Genomic DNA, 14,197 nt, shown 5'->3' with positions numbered 1-14,197 from the left:
CTCATGGAGGGCATTGGAAGGAAAGGTGATCTGACTGCCCAAGGGAACAAAATATTGTCTGAGTTTGTTTCTTTTTTGGGGGGGGGTCACGCCCATTGATGCACAGGGATTACTCCTAGCACTGTAGTCAGGAATTATGCCTGGCAGTGCTCAGGGGACCATATGGGATGCTGGGGATCAAACCTTGAGTCGACCATGTACAAGGCAAACACCCTCCCCACTGTACTATCGCTCCAGCCCCTGTCGAGTTTTTTTGTTTTTGTTTTTTTCTTTTTGGGTCACACTTGGTGATGCTCAGGGGTTAAATCCTGGCTTTGCACTCAGGAATTACTCCTGGCAGTGCTCAGGGGACCATGTGGGATGCCGGGGGTCGAACCCAGGTCAGCCACATGCAAGGCAAATGCACTACGCGCTGTACTATCACTCGGGCCCCAGCCCAAGTTTTCTTATCCTGTGTTCACCCGATCTCTCTATGGCTTTGTGATGGGTTCCAGTTCTGATGGCCTCATCTCTGTGCCTTACGAACTTCTGAGAAGCAGTGAGGGAATGGGAAAAGGGAGAGGCGAGGACAGTCCCCTCCAACTCCGCATGTTAAGCTGGAATGATCCCTCACTCCCACAGCTGCTGCCTCCTTCAGTGGCCTGACCCTGCCTGAGCCGTGGGTCCAGCAGGATGGACTCATTGGAGTCCATTGGACTTATTATTTTCTTTCTTTTTATAATTCTCTCTCTCATTGCCATTTGCACAGAAGCCCATGAGGGACAGGAGCGTTGCTGGTTGGAGTAGGAACCGCCCATCCTAACCCTCCCTCTCCCCCAGTCCTTCCCCAGCTGCGGTGGGATCAGTTTCACCTGAGGTTTCTGTCTGTCAAGGCCTTTTTGTCACGGGGGACTGCCAAATTCTAATCCTAAATGAAAGGCTTCAGAACTTGAGAGTAGAAAGGGAAGCTTAGAAGGAATATTTTAATCTCCGAAGAATTCAATTTCCACGGTTTCCATTGTCAGGGAAATTGATGACCTGCAGCATTAGAAAAAAAAGGATGAGTTATAATATTCTTTAATGCCAAAAAAAAAAAAACCCTCCCTAAAAAAAAACCACTTTTAATCTAACCCTACCTACCCAGACAGATTCGAACTTCTTCAGTGGGAGTATTCCAGGCTTCCTCTGCAAGCCCAAGTTCTTCCTTAAGCATCTATGTTGCTTCTTTGCCTGTTTCCACTCCGGAGAAACCTATGTTCTCTCTCTCTCTTTCCATTTTAATAAATCACCGTGTGATACAGCTACAGACTTAAAATCTTTCATGATTGCCTTCCAGTCAAACAATGTTCGAGTACCCATCCTTCCACCAGTGCCCATTCTCAACCACCAGTGTTCCCAGTATCTTTCCCCCCAACCCCCAACCCCTACCAACCTTCTGCCTCTGTGGCAGGCACATTTTCTCTTACTCTCTCTGTCCTTTTGGGTATTATGGTTTGCAATTCAGCTACCAAGTAGTCATCATGTTTGGTCCATAGTCTACCTGTGTTCTCTCTTAAGCACATCTCTCTCTCTCTCTCTCTCTCTCTCTCTCTCTCTCTCTCTCTCTCTCTCTCTCTCTCTCTCCCTCTCCTCTCAGATCTTGCTAAGTTTCAGTAAAAACTATCTTCCTTCACCAAAACAAGTACAAGTTCATGAGTCTTAAAATCTAACATCCAGGGACTGGAGTGATAGCACTGCAGGTAGGGCGTTTGCCTTGCATGTGGCTGACCCGGGTTCAATTCCCAGCATCCCATATGGTCCCCCGAGCACCGCCAGGAGTAATTCCTGAGTGAAGAGCCAGGAGTAACCCCTGTGCATCGCCGGGTGTGACCCAAAAAGAAAAATCTAACATCCAGAGCGCCACGAGATTTAGCCCCATGGTCCTCCCAGATTACAATGGAGTCACAAAGGGGGAGAGGGGCATTATAGTTTTCTTGAACTCAGTAATTCTACTCCAGTACCAACACAAAAAGTAATGATGCTAGAGACTGACTTTTCAGTGACTAACAACCAAGGCCTAGTTTAGCAGTGAATGGGACCCAGTGCAGCAGTTTTTAAAAACTTGAATAATGACCTTGCCATGATAAAAATGTTTCTGTTCTTCAGGTTTTCTACTTGAGAAAATGTGCTTGCTCTCCCAGTAGCCGTCGCTGGGGGAGCTAGTGAGAGATGTGACCAGCTGGACTGGAATCTCATTTTAAGCAACTCTGAGGCGGCTGCGCACATCACAGCCTGAGGCTGTGCGGGTATTCAAGGGAACTCACTATTCCCACCGGGGTAATGGGTCTTTTGCAAGGGGTTGGAAGGAACTTCACACACATTAGAAGTTTAAGGGGCTGTAGCTCAAGGATGGAGCATGTGTAAGGTCCTGGATTTGACACCCCCCCCCCAAAAAAAAGAATAAAGTTCATTTGAAGATTATTCTTCCTTTCTACAAAGGAGGGCCTGGAAGTATCTTCTTTAGCTTATTATTTTCTTTCTTTTTGTTTTTTTGGTGGTTGGGAAATGGGGTTGAGCCACACCCAGAGATGTTCAGGGGTTACTCCTGGCTCTGCACTCAGGAATTACTCCTGGCGATGCTTTGGGGACCATATGGGATGTCGGGGGTTGAACTTCGTGCTATCGCTCATGCCCCAGTAATCTTCTTTAAAGTGTCATCTTAATATTAAATCTCATTTTGGAAACTTAATAGAGGAAAAATTGTACATCCTGCTTCCTTTTGAGTCAGACATTAAGGCCGGTTAATTTGTGTATTTCTTTTTGTCTCAAATCTCAGGAAGCATAGAACTAAATTTAATTCCCAGTTACGGTAATTCTGTTAGCCTTGTTTTCTAGAGTATTTGTTTTCTTTTCTATGACTTCTATATTCTCTTATTAGGTTTTCCAGTGTGTGTGTCTTACAAATCACTTAAAAGTCTTTCTGAAAACGGGTTCAGAAAACAGAACCTGTTTCTAAAAACAACCTCTTCTTCTTTGCCAGGTTCCACACAAGATTAAAAAAAAAAAAAGATTCTTTAAACCACCTGCCTAGTATTCTCTTCATTTGGGTGGGGGGGTTACACCCGGCGATGCACAGGGGTTTCTCCTGGCTCTGCACTCAGGAATAACTCCTGGAGGTGCAAGGCAAACACCCTACCTGCTATGCTCCAGCCCCTCTTCATATTTCTTTTGCATCTTTTTCTATGTCTCAGGATGCAAGTCACTTAAGGGTTCCCATTTGCCATAAAGGTCTCTCCTGCTGCCTGCCTCTTGCTCCCCCAATACCTGTTACTCTCACCCCAGGCCATGGGGCAGCCCCTGCCTGGTCCCAGCATGCAGCACACCCTCCAGTGAAGGTGAAGGTACTCACCGATCCTTCAGCCGCTCAGACTTCCTCTGCAATGAAAGAGAGAAATGGTCTCTGCCTACATTCAAGCCTGTTTTTCAGGAGCATTCCCAGTCCACGACTCCCTCTCCCTTGTTCTAATGCTGACCCATTTGTAACTCCTGTCACATGACTATCTGTCTCCCTTATGAGGCCTGAGGTCCAGATTCCTTCATTCCCACTGAATCCCGGTGCTAAAAGCTAAAAGATGTTCGTGGGGCCAGAGCCATAATACAGTGAGTAAGGCATTTACCTTGCATGCAGCCAACCAAGTATGATCGCTGGCACCCCAAATGGTCCCCGGAACTTGCCAGGAGTGACTCCCAAATGCAGAGCTAGGAATAATCCCTGAGCCACCAGGTGTGGCCCCACAACCCAAAAAATAAAATATTCATGGGCCCAGGAGCTGTGATTGGTTGGAAAGGTAGATGATGTCAGAAATATTGCTAGTGAGATAATACAGTGGGGAAGGCACTTGCCTTGCATGTGGTCAACCATATTCAGTCCCCGGCAGCCCAGACAGTTCCCCAAGCTCCACCAGAAGTGATCCTTGAGTGTAGAACTACTAAGCACCACTGAATACTGCTGGGTGTGGCCCCAAAACAAACCAAAAGGATTTGCAAGGAAAAGGAGAACTAACATTAATGTTCAGTGATTAAAGTGTAATGTTCATTAATCACCTCTTGGGTACAGGCACTGTCAGTGCTTTTTATATGCACGAGTTCTCAACAGTATTCTTTCTTTGTTTTGCAGAGCAGGGGAGGATTGTTGAGGTCACACCCAGCTATGCTCAGGGCTTACTCCTGACTCTGCACTCACCAACATCAAGTTTACTTAATGAAAGTGTATGATTTGGAAGCCTGAGAAATAGTACAGGGGTTAAGGCTCTTGTCTTGCATATGACTGTCCCCAGTTCGATCCCCAGCATCACAGGGCCTGATCATACCCCATCCTCAGCCCTCACCTTGAACCACCAACCCCACTGGGCACCCTGGAACTGCTGAGCACTACTTAAGAGACCCAAAATGAAGTGTAAGCGTTGATGAGATTTGGCATATTTCCTATTTAATTCCAAAACAGTTGCATCATCCAAAGAGAACCCTGTACTCATTACTAATTACTCTCAATTTCTTCTCCTTGCCAGCTCTTGGCAACTAAAATCTAACTTTCACCTCTGTGGATTTCCCTATTCTGAGCAATCTCTATAAATGGAATGCTACAACATGATCTTTTGTATGTGACTCCTTTATTTGTGGGGGGGGCATGCTTAGGATTTACTCCATGCTCTGTGCTCAAGGATCACTCCTGGCAGGCTCAAGGGGTCAAAAGGGGTGCCAGCTCTATTATCTCCCCAACCCCTGACATCTTTCATTTAACACAGTTTTCAAGATTCATCCATATTGAACCAGTGAATGGTACTTCAATGACTGACTGCTACTCCCCTGTCTGGATTTTGTTTCCCCAGTCATCAAGCATTTGAGCGGTTTCTACTTGGGGGAGTATAATGCTGCTGTGAACATTTGTGTACGCTTCATCATGTGGATACAGATTTCCCATTTTCTTGCATTGCTGTTTCAGTGTAGAATTGCAGGTCATAGGGGAAGTGTGGAACTATCTGAGGAACTGCCTGCCAGGCTACCATTTTCACAAACAGCAGAAGGTTTCGAAGGTATTTTTCTCCACATCCTCCCTAACACTTGTTACTGTTCATCTTTTTCATTAGCCCCTGAGTGCATGGGAAGTGGGTATTTTGTTGTGTTTTTAATTAATTTGTTCCATTTGGGGGTCACATCCAGCAATGCTCAGGACTTACTCCTGGCTCTGCACTCAGGAATCATTCCTGGTGGTGCTTGGGGACCATATGGGATGTTGAGAATTGAATTCAGGTTGGACGTGTACAAGGTAAGTTTCCTCCCCGCTGTACTCTCTCTCCAGTTTCTCTTACATGGTTTTGATTAACATCTTTCTGATGCCAGATTTAAGCATCTTCTCACATATTTATGTGTATCTCTTCTTGGGAGAAATGTCCAGATCTTTTGCCCATTTAGTAAACTGGTTATTTGTTATTTCATTGTTGAATTATCAATTCTTAATGTACACTTGCTACTAGGACTACTTCTTTGATTTGCAAATATTGCCAATCTATGTGTTTTCTGTTTCTTAGTTTTTGAAACAGAAAAGCTTTATATTTTGATGAAATCAAATCTCTGTTTTCCTTTGGTTGCTTAGGTATCATATTGCCAAAAAAATCAAGGTTAATAAGGTTTTCTTTATATTTCACTTCTAAGATTTTGGGATTTTTTTGTAGTTTTTTTTTTTAATTTTGTTTTGTTCTAGGGTCACATCCAGCAGTGCTGTGTGCCCCGAGGTCACTCCTGGCAGTACGTGGGGGACCATGGAAAGCATGTGCTCAGCCCATTGAGCTATTTCTCCGGCCCCCTTCTAAGACTTTTGTAATTATATTTGGGTCTTTGATTGTTTTTGAGTTAACTTTTATACCTGATATCAATCAGGTAGGGTTTTTTTTTTACTTTTTTATTGGGGTCACTCCTTTGGTACTTGTGAATCAGAAAAATTAGAGAAGGAAGAGGCAGATTAGGGAGAACCTCTGAGTGACCCATCCTAAGAGCTGGGCAAAGATAAATAATAGGTCGAAAATCACAAGGGTACAATAAGAACACTCAGCCAATGGCTCAGTAAAGTGGGGAGCAAGGGAGAGGAACAGGAGAGAAAAATGCTTCCGCCTCTCTGCTCGACCCACCTCAGTCACCAGCGCTCAGGAAATGCCTCGCGTAGGTCAGGACTAGTAAGAGTCTGCTGTGAGCCCCTAGAGGGCACGAGGTTTGTGTCCCACCTGCCCCATGAGACAACCTGGAGTCCACTTATTCTTGGAGATGATCCCAGCCACCTGATTCCTCAGGGAGCCACAGACTTAGGCCGGAACAAGGAATTACTTTTTGCAGGAAAGGAAACTCAGTCCTCAGCTCAGCATAGGCATTCTGAGTCCGACCCTGCCGTTGAGGAGGTGAAATTGAAATTGTCAAGCAAGATAGTTTTGTTTGCTTGTTTGCTTGTTTGTTTGTTTGTTTGTTTGGGGGCCACACACTGCAGTGCTCAGGCTCTGCACAAAGGGATTACTTCTGGGGCCAAAGAGATAGTACAGCCGGTAGGGCGTCTTTGCATGCAGCCAATCTGGGTTCAATCTGGGTTCAATCTCTGACATCCTATATGGTCCCTCATGCACTGCTAGAAGTAGTTCCTGAGTGCAGAGCCAAAAGTAACCCCTGAGCATCGCTGGTTGTGATCCAAAAAGCTTAAAAAAAAAAAAAAGGAATTACTCCTGGTGGTCTCAGTAGACCATATGGGATGTGGGAGCTCAAACCCAGGTAAGCCTTGTGCAAGGCAAGCACCTTTCCCGCAGTACTATTGGTCCAGCTCCTGAAACAAGAGAGTTTTTATTGAACAAAACTGATTAGAAAGCTGTGGGGTGGGGAATAGATGAAATGAACGTTCATAGGAGAACAAAGGCTTCCTCAGAGTGGAAAAAACCAGCAAAGAGATAGAGAGACAGGGAATTAGATACCTTTTTTAAGAACAGGGCCTTGAAGAACAAGTCTGAAGCAGCGGGTTTAACTTTATTCTTTTGCAGACAGATATCTTGTTCCTCCACCACTCAAAGGACTTTTCTTGGGGTTGCAGAGACAGCTTAGAGGACTGGGATGGCTTGTGGGTGGCCCAGTTTCAATCCCTAGCATCCCATGAGAACAGTCCTCAAGCACCACCAGATGTGGTGAAAAACTTAACACAAAATTAACAAAATATTTAAAGCACCCTCCCAGAACTAAATGACTTCTTGAGGCCTAAGTTTAAGGCATTATGCCGACCCTGTTTTAATCCCTGGCACCACATATAGTCTCCTAAGTCCCTTCAGAAGTGATCTCTGAATGCAGAGCCAGAAGTAAGCCCTGAGCACGACCAGGTGTCCCTTCCCCCCACAAAGAAAAAAGAATACAAATGAATGATATGTGTTGAGGCTGAGAAGATGGCTCAAAGGACTGGAGCACTTGCTTCACATGGAGGAACATCGGGTTCAGCCCTGCAAAGCACCAAGCCAGGAGTAACTTCTCAAGCACCTCTAGGAGTGGTACAAAACTGAATTCACGTGCGTCATCTCACAGCGTTAAAGATGGTGCAGCCCTGAGCCTGTGGATGCTTCCATTTGTGGGGACTAAATGGAAAGGCTCTATGGAGGCCCTTCATACCCCTGCTTCCCACAGGCGCTCCGTTCACTGACTTCAGCTCCCTTCCCTGTGGGCACAAGCATCTGCCCTCTAAGGACATAGGGGTGCCCACGGCTGCCCTAGACCAAGTTCCCCACAATCTGCAGCCACCACATCTGTGTCCCGTTCTATACCCTGACAACTCTCCCCCTAAAGCCCCATGAGATTTTATTTTATTTTATTTTTTGCTTTTTTGGTCACACAAAGTGATGCTCAGGGCTTACTCCTGGCTCTGCACTCAGGAATGACTCCTGGAGATGCTTGGGGGACCATATGGGATGGCAGGAATCAAACTCGGGTCAGCTGCATGCAAGGAAAACACCCAACCCACTGGACTATTGCTCCAATCCCACCCGTGGGATTTTAGACCCAACCTGCTGAGATATGGGTCTAAAATCCTGCATGGGCAGGAACCACGCCAGCCCTCACCCCCCAGGGCTGGACCAGGGCTCAGAGATAGAGCAGGCTGGAGGACATCACTGTCCCTCACACATGCCGTTGCCTGTGTCACTGGCCAGTCGCACCTTCCCCTTGGCCTCTGGTGCCCAGGCGAAGAGGGGGCGGGGAGCCTGTTACCTTTTCCGTCCGCCTTGTAGTCGTCGGGGAGCAGCTTGTCCTGCCGGTAGCCCAGCACAAAGGCCAGAAAGGAGAGGATGAGGGCGTCCCCGATGCTGAGGATGGCCAGCATGAAGGCCCAGCGGATGGTGCAGTGGCCCAGCGTGTACTTGCCCGTCTGCTCCCCACACATGCGCCGCACCTCGCTCGAGTCCCACCCATCTGGGTAGACCAGGCAGCCGATCATCAGGCCCGTGGCTGTGGGACAAAGGGGCCACACAGTCAGCTCAGGAGTGTCCCGCCTGGCACAGCTTCGACTTGTCACCTTGTTTAGACAGTTCATGACAGGTCATCAAAATCCCCCAGGTGCCAATTTTCTCTCACTCCGGATGACAGTTACAGTGAGTAAGCTTTAATTTCCCATTTGACAGACTAGAAAACAGAGGTCGAATAGCTGAGGAAGTGACTTTCTCAGGCATTCAGACATGGCAGCACCAAGGCCTGGATTCACAACTTTGGACTTTCACAACTGGATTCACAACTTGACTTCACAGTTTATTCTCCTCACATGCTTTGCATGCCCGCATGGGCCCCTGAACACTATTGAGAGTAACTCCTGAGCACTGAGCCTAGAGTAGCCTCTGAGCATCGCTGCGTATAGCCAAAAAATAAAAAGGTTAATTCTTCCTACACCTGTCTGGAAGCATCACTCCAAAGAGTTTAATATATTTTGTGACATTTCAGACTCAGCAGCGACCTGAGCACTGTTGAGAAGATACTTTGGGTGGAGAAAGGGAACCTGCCAGAGCCTTTTTATTTTTTTTGGGAGGGGGTCACACCTGGCAATGCACAGGGGTTACTCCTGCTCTGCACTTAGGAATCACTCCTGGCGGTGCTCAGGGGACCATATGGGATGCTGGGAATAGAACCTGGCTCAGCCATGTGCAAGGCAAACACCCTACAGGCTGTTCTATTGCTCCAGTTCCTGCTGGAGCCTTTGATAAAACCTGCACTTTCCCCTTTGGGCCTGGCCTGCGCAGGTGAAGGGGCAAAGGGGCATCTGCTCCAGACTCTCCCTCCTCCTCTTTTCTTTGCTCCTCCCCTTGCCCTTCTTTAGTGCCTCCCCCTAGGTGCTGTGGACAGACCCTGAGACTCAGAAACAGATTGTTCCTCGGGGGACACAACTCACCCACCTATGGGCCTGGGCACAGTGGCACCCAGGAGACCTCCGGGCAGTGGCCAGCTCCACATTCGCAGGCTCTTCTCCCATCTGTGAAGCCTGACTAAGGTGGACCACAAATAGAAAATGCATGTGCCCGTGTCTGGTACAGGGGTAAGAGGCCAACTGAAGGTATTTTTCCTGTTAGTCCCCATGGCAGTGGAGCCGGGGAGAAGCAGCTTCCACTGGTGTGGCCATTGTTAGGGCTGCCCACAGGGCGGGCATGTGGCTCAGGGGTGGAGGGCTTGATGGGCATATGTCAAGCCCTGGGTTTTATCCCCAGCCCTAAGAAAGAAAAGAAAGCAAAGTTAAAAGGGGAAGGAAAAGAGGGAGGAAGGGGCGGGAGAGATAGCACAGTGGATAGGGCGTTTGCCTTGCACACAGCCGACCCAGGTTCAATTCCCAGCATCCCATATGGTCCCCTGAGAACCACCAGGAGTAATTCCTGAGTACAAAGCCAGGAATAACTCCTGAACGTCGCCGGGAGTGACCCCCAAAAAAAAAAAAAAAAAAAAGAGGGAGGAAGAGAAGGAAGGAAGTAAAGAAAAGGTTTTGGCTTTTTTTGGTCAAACCTTGGCCCTACACCGGGGTTACTCCTGGCTCTGCACTCAGGAATTACTCCTGGTGGTGCTCAGGGGACCATATGGGATGCTGGGGATCAAACGTGGGTCGGCCGCATGCAAGGCAAACACCCTCCCTGCTGAGCTATCACTCCAGCCCCCTCCAGGTGTCTTAAACGCACAGTATCAGCCCGTCTTCTAAAGAGCCGGACAAGGTATACTGTGGTGACCTGGACAGAAGAACCGAGGCTCAGAGAGGTGAGCTCGCCCTGCCCGAGCTCCCTGAAGCTAAGCCCATGCTCAGCCAACAGCTGGGTCCCAGAAGATGCATCACCATGTTGAGCTCCAGGCCCACCGTCTTTCTTTTTTCCTGGCCCCAGGTTTCCTGGGGTTCAGCTCAGTCACTGAGGCCTCTGGAAACACAGCCCTGTCCCAGCTGCTGTCCAGTGGCCTGTGTCCCCCTTAGCCCTCCCTGGGCTCATCTTCCATGGAACATGAGCCGCCTTTGCGCTCCTTCTGAATGTTTCATGCGATGGCGCCTGAAACTCAGTGTCTCGGCTCAGTGACCCAGGCAGGGCCTGACTCAGGTGTCCTGGGGCCCCCTGGCCTCCGCCCAGCGCTGCTGGTTTAGCAGAGGATGCCTGTTGCAGGTGGTTGAGGGAAAGAACAGAGTAAGGAGGGGTTGGGTTGGGGGGATTCCAGCACCCATAACTCTGACAGAGACCCAGCCAGCAAGCAGGCCAGACTCCCCTCTACAAAGTTTACCAAACAGTCTTCCCGCTCGGCCTCGGTCTCATGGGGAGAGGGGGATGGCAGGGCTGTGCGGTAGGCAGAGTTACCTGGAATCAACCGTGGAGCCTGAGTCTAAGAACAGGAATCCAGGGTTGGGTCGATCCCTCCCTCTGGGCACAGACAGAGATGCTTCACATATCTGTAACGAGGCTCCTCCAGGATTTTTTTGCAAATCATTTTACTTGTGCAAACATACAGTGCAAGAAAAATGTTCTGGGGTCTGGAGCGATAGCACAGCAGGTAGGACATTTGCCTTGCACGCGACTGACCCGGGTTCGATTCCCAGCATCCCATATGGTCCCCCGAGCACTGCCAGGAGTAATTTCTGAGTGAAGAACCAGGAGTAACCCCTGTGCATCGCTGGGTGTGATCCAAAAAAAGCAAAAAAAAATGTTATGGGGGCATATTCAGGATCCATTTCTTGGATCGTGCCACCTTCATTCATCCAGAACATGTCAAATTTGACTCTGTGTGTGTGTGTGTGTCTGTGTGTGTGTGTGTGTCTGTGTCTGTGTCTGTGTGTGTGCATGCACCACACCCCGCGATGTTCAGGGGTTACTCCTGAATCTGCTGAGGGATCACTCCTGACAGTGCTCAGGGGACAATATGGGACACGGGGGGATCAAACTCAGGTTTGACCACATGCAAAGCAAACACCCTGCCTCCTGTACTATTGCTTCAAATTTGATTTTCTATAGCCTGGCCAAAGTCTTGTCTTCTCTCTGAATCCCAGATTTCACATCTATAGTTGGGTAAAAGGTAAAGATAAAGGCCCTCCCGTTGATCGTCGATTTGCTCGAGCGGGCCCAGTAACGTCTCCATTGGAGACTTTGTTGTTACTGTGTCTGGCATATCGAATACTCTCGGTAGCTTGCCAGGCTCTCCGAGAGGGGCGGAGGAATCGAACTCGGGTCGGCCATGTTGGCTGCTTGTAAGGCAAACGCCCTACCCTCTGTGCTATCGCTCCAGCCCCAGCAACTGTATGAAATTACTTAAATTATTTTACCTTTCTGGATCTCCATTTTCACATGTACAAAATGGAAATAATATTACCTAGTTTTCAAGATTCTTATGAGGTTGGGTTAGGCAGGCTAATAATCTCTGGGGTCCCCTTCAGCTTGGATACAATCTGAGACTGTGTCTTATGGTCTGAGTTCAGATCCCTGTTCTGTCCCCCACAAACCATCATCAGGATAATTCTGATGCTCCTTCCAAGCAACAATTTTGAGATGGTTTCACACTGGCCTAAAGCCCCTGTGAGCAATGTGTGTGAAAACCAGGTCTTGGTACCCCCCATTTCTCTCTCCCTCTCCTTTCTTTCTTTTTCTTTGGGGGGAGCACAATTGGTGATGCTCAGGGATTACTCCTGGCTCTACACTCAGGAATCTCTCCTGGCAGGGCCCAGGGGGCCATATGGGGTGTTGGGGATCAAATCCGGGTTGGCTATGTGGAAGGCAAGCACCCTACCCGTTGTGTTATCTCTTTGGCCAGACAATACCCCATTTCCTCCTTGGCTCTAGAGAGCAGAACAAACTGGCCCAAGGACCAACAGGCTTGTCTGACCCAGGAGCAGGAAAGGAGACAGGGTAGTCTTTGCCCTTGAACATGACCACAGCCCCCCCAACGCATACATTGTTTTAAAAGATCCTGGTCACATGCACATACACACATCACATCATATTATCCTCACTTGCTGGAATCATATCATCTGGTCACAACAACATTCACTCTACAGTTAAAAAAAAAAAAGGGAATTTAAATATCAGGTTCTACAGGTCAGGCTTCGCTTCATATAACCATCCCAGGTTAACTCCTGTACCCAGCTGGCTAACAATGACAGACATGTCCTTCCCAGGTCAGGAATGACCAGGTGCCCGGGAGTCAGCTCAGCTGCCTTCTGTGTCTGTTCCCCACCTGCTCTGTAAGATGCGGGCCTGAACTCGGAACTCTTGTGGTCCTTTTGTCTCACAATGGAGACGTTACTGGGCCCTCTCGAGCAAATTGATGAACAACGGGAGGACAGTGCTACAGTGCTTTGTTCTGGGGCCACACCCAGGGTACCCAGGGCTTATTCCTGGCTTTGAGCTTCAGGATCACTCATAATGGTGCTAGGGCGACCCTATGGGTTGCTGGCGAGTGAAACGGTGGAGTCAGCCACGTGCAAAGCTGTACTCTCCTCGCTTGGGATCTTTTTGGAGTCAGACATTCTAAGATTCTCCACTCCTTGGAGACTTCAGCAGGGCACTGAGCCGGGCGGAAGGAGCCAGAGTCCCCAGAGAGCTCAAGGTGGGCTAAGCTGTACCTGTGACCTGGACTGGGGGGTCCTGTCTTCCATTGCCCCATTACCCCCGCTCACCCGCAGCCAGCTGCATCCACGCACAGATCTTGTAGACGGTGGCTGTGTTGCAGACGAAGAACAGACTGAAGCAGATGATGGAGCCGATGATGAGGAACATGGCCAAGGCGATGAAGAACATGGCCGTCTTGAACGCTCTCGACGGGATGGAGGCGAAGTCCAGCGGGCCCCCCTTGCAGATGAGCTCGGAGGACAGCACGTTGCCCACGCAGTAGGAGAACAGGCCGAAGTAGCCTGCCTGGGGCGTGTTGACGCTGTCTCCGATCCAGTAGGGCTGGATAAAGAGGGCCATGACCAGCACGGAGAAGCAGATGGTCAGCGTGCCCCACATGACCCCCACGGCCCTGGCATTGCGCACGTAATTGGTGTGGTAGATCCTCGCGGCCTCCTGGGCGGGCAGTAGCTTCACCATGATCAGGGGCCTGCAAGAATTCGGGGCTTTGGGCAAAGCAGGGCCCAGAAGTGAGCGGCACTGCGGCCAGAACTGGGAAGGAGGCTGAGGTCAAGGTTCTGGCTTAGGATTCTTGGAGCGCAGGAGAGGGCCAAGAGGACCACCCTGGCTGCCCGATAGGGAAGCCGGTCGGCGCGGTGCCGGTGTGCCAGCTGCCCGGTGCGGGCCCCGCTGCCCAGCGCCGCCCCGCCCCGCCCCGCCCCGCCTCCACCGCGGGCGCTGCTTCAGCACCGCGGACAGCGCCAGGCGCCCCGGGAGGCGGGGTGAGCGCGCTCGGGGGGTCCCCTCACCGCGCACAAGACCCGTGCACCCCGCACGCGGCGTCACGCTCCCGAGCCAGAAGATCGAGCCGTGGCCCGCGCAGCCAGTTCCAGCCCGACCGCGGAACCGCTTCCGGGGTGCGCTCCCCACCCCTCCGGGCCCTCAGCTGGCTCACTCGCGTCCTGAAGCCCCAAACCCCTGGAGCGCAGCAAGGTCTGGGTCTCGTCCCTGTCCAGCCCTCAACAATCACTAAGAGCCTGGGCTGGGCTAAGCCCTTTGTTCGAGGCCGCCTTCCCTAAGCTAGAACCGGAGACTTGAAAAGGTCAGGGCTCCTCCTCGTC

At 49.8% G+C, this 14,197-nt stretch overlaps 1 protein-coding gene across 1 annotated transcript; it reads right to left on the bottom strand.

Annotated features, from left to right (window-relative positions):
- Positions 1 to 791: 791 nt before the first annotated feature.
- LHFPL5 (LHFPL tetraspan subfamily member 5) lies at positions 792 to 13,604 on the bottom strand. The gene is made up of 4 exons (XM_056132381.1): positions 13,145 to 13,604; positions 8,239 to 8,475; positions 3,368 to 3,393; positions 792 to 1,017 (listed from the first exon to the last, which is right to left on the bottom strand). The coding sequence occupies exons 1-3, from the start codon at positions 13,554 to 13,556 to the stop codon at positions 3,383 to 3,385; spliced, it is 660 nt and encodes a 219-aa protein (XP_055988356.1). The 5' UTR covers positions 13,557 to 13,604; the 3' UTR covers positions 792 to 1,017; positions 3,368 to 3,382.
- Positions 13,605 to 14,197: the final 593 nt, after the last annotated feature.

Source organism: Sorex fumeus, unplaced genomic scaffold (assembly GCF_029834395.1).
Source record: "Sorex fumeus unplaced genomic scaffold, SorFum_2.1 ptg000094l, whole genome shotgun sequence".
Classification (NCBI taxonomy): Eukaryota; Metazoa; Chordata; class Mammalia; order Eulipotyphla; family Soricidae; genus Sorex; species Sorex fumeus.
This window is presented reverse-complemented; position numbering and strand designations above follow the sequence as displayed.

Bases quoted from the DNA above. Each gene is read 5' to 3' on its own strand.
- LHFPL5 (XM_056132381.1), bottom strand. From the start codon at position 13,556: ATGGTGAAGCTACTGCCCGCCCAGGAGGCCGCGAGGATCTACCACACC. The intron at 8,476-13,144 runs GTGAGCGGGGGT...TTTGTCCCACAG, and splicing joins GTGGATGCAGCTGGCTGCGG to CCACGGGCCTGATGATCGGC.